Source organism: Saccostrea cucullata, unplaced genomic scaffold (assembly GCF_032062105.1).
Source record: "Saccostrea cucullata isolate Sc308-1 unplaced genomic scaffold, CSIRO_AGI_Scuc_v1 ctg19773, whole genome shotgun sequence".
Lineage (NCBI taxonomy): Eukaryota > Metazoa > Mollusca > Bivalvia > Ostreida > Ostreidae > Saccostrea > Saccostrea cuccullata.
This window is the reverse complement of record NW_026938952.1, coordinates 1-8700: the sequence shown is the minus strand read 5'-3', so window position 1 is coordinate 8700 and position 8700 is coordinate 1. Positions and strand designations below refer to the sequence as shown.

Below are 8700 nucleotides of genomic sequence, written 5' to 3'. Positions count from 1 at the left end.
CTTGAATAAAATCTGTGTTCTTGTTTCTATTGTGTGTTATTGTTGTTTTTTTTCCAGTTTCGGAAAATCACTGTGAATGAGTGACGTCATAATCACATTCTTTTGAGTCGCTGCCAAAATCGTAGTAGCAGCGTTGTGAATCGTAGTAGCACCGTATAGTATAATGTAAATACATTGTAAACACCCCGTATTTAGGGGCTATATGTACTGAATTGACCCAGCTATCCCCTAGACCCCCCAAAATGCACTCCCTTGACCCGGCTATCCCCCCAGGGGGACTGTACTCAGTTGACCCAGCTATCCCCCTAGCCCCAAAAGTGCACTCAGTTGACCCAGCCATCTAGGCGTCTTATACTACTGAGACTTCTGGTTTCAAGAGAACTGATACCTAGTAAGGAGATTTTTTCCATAGTGGATAAATAATGGCCCTTAAATTTTTTGTCTTACTGCAAGATAATCTATCAAACTTGCTATTGGACACAGGATTCCCTCACTTTTATCAATGGCTAAAGAAACCCCCTTTCTATCTTGATCACATTTTGACATTCTTAAGTGTACAAAAACCTTGGAGCAATTAGCTTGAAATTGAACATCAGTCACTTGTAAAATTGTATGAACACTATTACCAGTAGACAATGCAAATTCCCCTATTCTGAGAAAACCAAGGAAGGCTAATAAATAAGCAGCTCTGAACAATTTTGTTACATAACTATCACTACAAATGCTCGGTAAAACCCTAACAACTCTAGTAAGCAACTGCAAGGTTATAGGTAGCCTTGCATCTGCAGACCTATCAGTTCTTCTCATACCCTCAAGAACCTTTACAACCAGAAGTTCTTTGTTCCATCAACCCAGTTATGAATTTTGCATTGAAAACTAATAGAAGATAGATAAGATTTAGCCGTATCATACACACATGTAGGAACACTTCTTAAGGTAGGATTATTTTCACACAAAACTGTATTTCTCGTATCTAAAATTAATGAAATTATCTCAGAATCGAGAAGACAATATTACTAAGTGATGGTATCAGTTAGATTAGTTTTGACCGTGTTATATTAGAGTCAAGGTCAGGTCAAGGTCATTTCCTTTTCCCTGGACATTAAGAATAATAATGACTGCATCCCAATCATGGGATAGTGTCTTATATTTCAAAAGATTTAATGTTTTTCTTTTTGCATAAAAAGATATAACCATATATGGTCTATAAGATGATATTACCAAATTAACTCTTGTAAATAGTTTAACAAAAATGGATTTTGGTTAATCCGAATTTTCTCTATTTTCTTACTTGTTTAGGATATTGAAGTTATTTTTATATGCGCCCTATATTTAAATTTTTCTTATTTTCACACATGGTAAAGAAGTCGTATAGAGAAACAAAATGATACAAAAAGAAAAAGTTTTGACCGTTTACTTAGAGAGTAAAAAGACGAATTTTTTGCTCATTTCTGTACTTAGATTGGAAGTTTTAAATGCTAACATAATAGTAGTTTGTTTGAAAAATCATATTTATTTGATATATTTTAAAACTTTAATTCCTTATTTTAATTTATCTAACATTTAAAAAATTCTTCAAGTCTCTGATTGTGTAAAAATTATAACTAAATTTGTTGTTCTGTAATAATTTTGAGAGGCAGAAAAGAAGATATTTTCATACGCCACCATTCCGCCAAAAATATTGTCCCTGCTAGTTTTCGAACACAATTTACCATTTCTATTTAAAGTTGTACAATTGTGATGAGGAAAGAAAAATATGGTCTTTTAAATCTCTTTCACCTGTATATACAAGGCATATTAGCAAATATACATTGAATATTTCATCTACTCCGAAACCAGAGAAGAATTCTACCTTAATTAAATGAAAGATAAGCAACAAAGTGAACAACATCCATAAGAGGTGGGGGCCATGGAATTTCGTACCCAAATTCTTTCCGGAAATTATAAAATGAATTTTTCCCTGTTTCGTATGCTGTCTTAGTGTTGTAAGAGATTGAAGCATCTAGCAATTTATTCATTTGAATCTGTAAATCATGTTGACCAATTCTACTGGCAGAGGGTCTGGTCTGGTGCTTGCCTCTGGTGACAACGTCCTGAAGCGGAACCACTGTTTGCGAGAAATAGAATCTGCAATTTTGTTATCCAAGCTACCAAACTGAATGTGATTTGCCCTAAATATAACATTGTTCATCATCAGTCTAAGAACCATATGTCTTACGAATTCCATAACTCTTTTGGACTTAGAAGATTGGGTATTGATGACACTAACTAGTGAAAGGTTATCAACATGACATTGAACTTTTTTATGTAGCAACTTACATGTACGTCCCCATATCTCTATTGCTAAAACTACTGGTGTGAGCTCAAGAAAAGCCATGTCTCTCAAAATTTCTTGGTTGTTCCAGTGTTTTGGCCATTGGAGAAAAAAAACAACTTCCTAAAGTAACCCCCACAACCTAAATGACCTGAACCTGCACTATCTGTAAATAACTGTAAAATACTAGAATCTTTCCGTACAGTATTAGGAAAATATGCTACCCCATTGAAATGGTTCAAGAACACTAGCCACATTCTAAGGTCACTTTTAATTCCAACTGATAATCTTTTATGATGATGTGTCTTGAAAACTCCACTAAATGCATCATACATTCTTCGAATAAAAACTCTACTAGATCTGATTGCCTTTGAGAAAAAATTGAGCAATATAAAGTGTTACTAGTTGTGCAGTTCCTAGTATATATAGTTCAACCTAAAAAGTACAAATTTGTAGAGTATTTTTTTAAGTGATTACCTGATTTAATTTAAAGATGATGTAAATGTGATTCCATTTCTTGTATCCATCATTTCCATCGGTACAAAAACTTAAGTCTTTTTTTATATGCTTACTTTATATTCCTTACACAGTCAACAGAGACTGAACCTAAAGATTAATCTATTGTACGAATATATCAGTTTTCTCGGGGAAAATATCTTATTCCTTCGTTGATCTTTTAAAAAAGAAATTGTTTGGTTGCCCTCTCTTGGCAGACTGGCTAAAAATTAGGCTGATCCCCTGGCACATCCTTGCCAAGAAGAGCCCTAGTGATGCGGAGTACACAAAGCATAACAGGGACAGGGAACCAGGGTTACCAGGCTAGCTAAAAATGCACTCGGTACACCTCGGCTGATTTATATAACTCATATGATGAAGGTGATGGAATAAGCCAAAGTTTGCCGAAGACTAAAAGTTACTTTGAAAAAAATTCCAGGAGGTAACTGTTTTTTAATGCATTCTTGAATTTTTTTTTTAATTCGGCATTCCAAATTGAAATATCCTGAAAGAAAATCATCTACAGGCATGTACCGACCCATTTTTTTCCTCATTCCGATTCGGGGGAGGGCAAACAAACATCATTTCACCTTTACATGTACACAACCTTAAATATTAACTATAACTGTAATACATTGAAATACATCAAAAATCAATTTATACTTGGTAGATTCCAATAAAAACAAACACCCAATCTAAAAATATAAGGACATTTATTTCATTTTATAACTTCATTTTTCTAGACAATTTTGTCACAACAATGAACATCATTAGTGTTTAACTATAGAAGACTGGATGTAGAGTTGACCGGATGTAGAGTTGTAGATCATTTCCTACTATTATAGATACTTAAAACATTATTTTTGTAAAACTACTTTAATGTGTGGTTTTCATACCGATTGAAGGATATCTTAAAACTAAAAAAATAAAACGTATTTAAATAAGGCTGGATAAAATTAATTCTACGTTTTACGTCAACTTAAAATGCATAACCAAATGAAAAAGGGGAAAATGAACCAAAATAAAACATTCAAATGAGTATTCCTTCATTTACATGAATCTAAATTCTTTGATATTTGGGTAACATGTAACAATATCGGCTAATGGTTATATTTTGTTAATCTGTCAGTTAGAAATATAATTTTGCTCATTCCAAAATACATCTCATACTGAGATAAAATAATGTTTTGTTTTTTTTTTCTCGTAGAACCCACAGAGTGTTTAGTTTTTGAAGCTAAATGCAAAAGCGGAAATACAGATATTTTAAATATACTATTTTTTTTCAATTTCTTGAAAACTAGTACTAAGGCGCGCCTGAATGACATTAAACATAGAGTTACGTCTTTATACTTGTATATAGAACTGAGTAATTATCCAGGTGAAAAGTTAGAGGAAAGAAAAAAAATATATAATCATATATTAATCATTAAGGAAGAGATAAGATAATGTTATATTATTAATACAACATGACTTTCTAAAAATAAAAAAAATCATTTATAACAAGTATACAGCATATACTGTACATATACGACCCATGTATCTACATAAAAATCAAAGGCCTAGTACGTAAATTGATGATTTCCAATGAAAATAACTTTAGTAACAAATAGCTGTACACTGTACATGTTTATATGACAAGAGTATAAATATAACAATATATTTACAATTCCATATCAACAAAAAATATTAACAATTTGTTTCCTATACAAATGAGTTAAATCTTACTTATTTACATACAATGTACATTGGATTTCAATTAAATATAACATCTATAGGCAGTATTCTAGTATGTTACTGTTAATAGACTGTGACCTTGAACTTTGCAGATAATTCAACCAGCTCTAAACTAGTTTTCATCAGCAAGACGAAGATCGAGTTAATGATACAGGCTCGAATTCACTAACTGAGGGCTCAAGTCCACAAATTATCGGTTCGAGTTCACTAACTCAGGGCTCGAGTTCACTAATTATAGGTTTGAGTTCACTGGCTAGGGGCTCGAGTTCACAATTATACGTTCGAGTCTACTGACCAGGGGGTCGAGTTCACGAAATATAGGTTCAAATTCACTGGCTAGGGGCTCGAGTTCATATGTTATAGGCTTAAGTTCACTATACGCTTTGGGACTCAAGTTCAGACAGGTAGTTTAAACTGAAGTTAAAACCTATAGACTCAAGTTTAAAAACAAACATAGAGTCGAGTAGTTCAACAGTTATTGTTCCTGTTCTCCACCAGTAGAACTCGAATCACTCGCTGTAGAACTCGAATCACTAGCTTTATGCTCAAGTTTAATTACTGCAGGATTGGGTTTTAAACAGCTACCATTGTGGTAGGTGCAATCTCACCGGCTAAAATTGAGTTTTCCAGCTCTACGCTCACATTAACGATTCCAAGTTCAAGTTCACCGTTCTCCCTGTGATCAAAATTCATTCACTATAAGCTTGGTAGTTTTTTTTAATACATCCACACCTTTAGAAGAGCATCTGAGTGAAAAGGTACCTTTAATATCAGCGCACATCTCCGTCACGTCCCGTAGAAGAGTTTCATTTAAACTGAGTACACTGTACAACTATCGACAAACGTTTAGATGGAGCGTCTTTTCGCACGTTTTACATTTGACGTAACAACACCAGTAATATTTACATTCACATCGTTCTACTATTTTTTTAGTGAAGCTTCGGTAGCCCCGTCCACAACACATTGCGTCACATCCGCCCCAACCGGAACTGTCAGTCCTACAAAACCTACAACAAAAGGATAAAATTACAAATCAAAAAATTATACGTCATTTTCTGCATTTCTCACTGATTATTTGTAATTTTCTGGTAAATTTTTAATGATATACTAGTATACACTTTATTTTATCTAAAAATAAAATGCGTTATTTTTTTTTTTTGTTAGTAAGGGAATTAATGACGCAGCTGTTGCAGGAATAAAACATTACCCATGTAAGCCATTGGCTTCAATGTTTAATTCCCGTACTAACACTCAAAGAAAGATCTTTAAGTGTTTTTAGCAATATATGTTCAAATAATCATCTAATATAGGATGAATAAGGTAGCTTAACTATTGTATTTATCGGTACATCATTTTAAATCATTCATTAAATCATCGGTAAACCTTTGTGCGTCTGATGAATGGAATAGCCACTGCCATGAAATCTTAGCAGGTGGTTTAGTTAGTGATGTTTACTGACTGATAAACGCAATTGTTTTTTACAAATAAAGGAAAAAAATATATCCAGTCCATGTAAATATTTTATTGTTTAATTTAAGTTAAAGTCTTCAAGAGAGTTGATTTCATGAAAGACGATAAAAAACGAATATTTGGTTATTCGCGTCTTCAGTGCATGGGGAGCGATGAATTCTGACATTTATATTATAGCTACCCTTCATCGTCCGCTTCGTGGATGATCCTGTGTTACATATATATTAAGTATTCTATCTAATACGGAAAACAGTTCAGAAGTTATCTCTCTTTGATTACATTCTCTCTGCATGTAATACACGACCTGAATCAGTCAAAAGTTTAAATCTGAGAAGACTTAATTTATTTTTCATTCACGCTTGCTAACACCCTAATCACATTCCGTATGATTAATACATCACAACTGTAGCAGATTTACGAGGGGAAATTTTTATCACTTTAAAAGAACGTCAGGGCTTCTCTGATGGTATCGCTGAGAATATTGTGAGCATGAACTCGGCTCTCTAGGGCAAATAGGTAATAAAGGTCGCTTTTGAGAACCCAGTTCTCTAGAATAGGAAGATAAGAAGGGTCTCTTTCTTCTTATTGTCAATCGTAATCATCATAAAATGTGTTTAAGACACAAAAGATTCGTCCAACTCTGGACAGAAGGCAAATTCAATTATAAGCCATCAGTGGACGAGCAGTGCATTTAAATGAAACAGATACTGCTCATCAGCGCACCAGCAAATTACTGTAAGCAAGACACATCGCATAATATCAAGAAGAGATCAAACTTAATGTTTTGTTATATATGAAAAAGTCCTTTATCGTAAGTCATTGCAAAAATATAGAACTTATTAATAAAGTCAAATTGATTTTGTAATATTTTTTTTTAAAATTATTATTTGTTTATCATTACTAACCTCCCTTGAGTTCCGGCTGACCCCGTTTTAGGATCCGGACTGCAATAGTCTGGGGACTTTGTAAAATAAATTAGAGATTTTTCGGAAACACTCTGTACATTAGGTCTCACAGGGACAAATATCCGCTTATTTTTGCGTTTTTTCCTGCGCACTTCCACTGCATTGGCGTATAAATTTTTTAAGGTGGTTCCTATCACAGAGAAATCCGGAAGTGACCTCCAACATGTCTTTATGGAGCAGGAACCGGAAACTCCGTGACATTTACACGCTGTGGTCATACTCTGGGCTACAATCTGTAAAACAATAGTAATTAACATAAAAACATCTTCAGAAAAATAGACAAACTACCTATAACATATATCTTAAGGGAATTTTTGAAAACTTTTTTTTTTCAAAAATTATAAAATCACTGACAGGTAAATTACATGTACTGGAATTTGCAAACTGAAAACTGAAAGCCAGATTCATATTCTTTCATGTTTACTTGATCCGAAAAGTTATTTACTTGGAAGGTAAAAATGTGACATTACATCATTCAGTAACCAATTTATACGACTATAAAACACCTTAATTAGCTCAGAAATATAGTTATTCATAAATGTTATCCGAAATATAAGATTGCAAGGATTTTTCATTTAATATTAGGTCAGAATTTACAAGATTACAAATTCGTGCTTCTAATATTCTCAGTTACAGACTATTTAGGACCTGTACAAGATTCATTACGTCATGTGCTCCAATGACGTTACGTAAGTTTGTGAAATAATGATAAAAATATAATAAACGTACCAAGCGTCCAGCGGCGTTATTATGACTATTCATTTTTGACTTTTTGGAGTTTCTAATTTTGCCTTTCTTCATCAAGTTCCTGCATCAGTGAACTGTTGGCCGAAGTGGAGTCCATATTTCAGATCGTCCCCGCAACCTCCCCACTTAAATTCCTCTTGGGGTGGGTGGTTAGGGAGAGCTCCACAACTACATTTAGTGGTCACTCCCACACTACATGCACGTGCAATGGAATGCACGAGAGAGGCCGAGGCTATAGCGTATACATAAGCTTGCTCTCTGGTTCCTGGAATATGTTGAGATGGTATTAATTTATATTCAGAAAAATTTTAGCATAGTAGTATGCTGTATTTCATATTACTGTCATTAGAATGAATCTCATAGTGATAAGTATTTATTTAAAGTTTAATCAAGTTCAGATCTGTTACGAAACCATTTCTCATTCATTTGGGATAATACCCTCAAATACTGTTAAAGACATAACACCGAAGGGACAATAATTATGAAAGAATTATTTATTGGCAAATTATGCCTGGTTTCGCGCCAGTAATGTGCTTCCTCTTTGCCGCCTCTCAATCAGACATTGCTTTATGAATCTCTGATTCTAGAAAATGACAATAAACAGAGAGAATAAGCAAAAGAGAGGTCTTCATAAATAATCGAAAATGGCACTCGTTCCGTTTTATTTACAGATTAACAAGACGCAGAAATCCCACCTCAACACCTAGCGGAAGATAACATTTCCTAACTAAAAGTCAAATACATCATGGAGCTTATCTCCGGCTTGGTAACAGAATAAATCAGAGAGATGATACCGCGTTATTTTTACATTGGTAGATTTATATGTCCTGTCTTTCACAATTTATATAATGTTCTGCTTCAATGTTTGCAGAAATACAAATCCTCATAAACGACTTCCTTGAGAATACCGTTTGTTTCACATCATAATTAGCAAATGCACATAGGATAAAAAGGTCATTTAAAATAACTTTAGGG

At 33.7% G+C, this 8700-nt stretch overlaps 1 protein-coding gene across 1 annotated transcript; it reads right to left on the bottom strand.

Moving 5' to 3' along the window:
- Positions 1 to 3505: 3505 nt before the first annotated feature.
- Positions 3506 to 7990, bottom strand: LOC134251937 (protein Wnt-11b-2-like; the record flags this gene model as incomplete). The annotated part of the gene is given in 4 exon segments (XM_062734354.1): positions 3506 to 5550; positions 6919 to 7211; positions 7708 to 7781; positions 7784 to 7990. Coding segments are annotated over 4 exon segments (749 nt in total), but the record flags the coding sequence as incomplete, so codon positions are not given.
- Between the last annotated feature and the right edge of the window lie 710 nt (positions 7991 to 8700).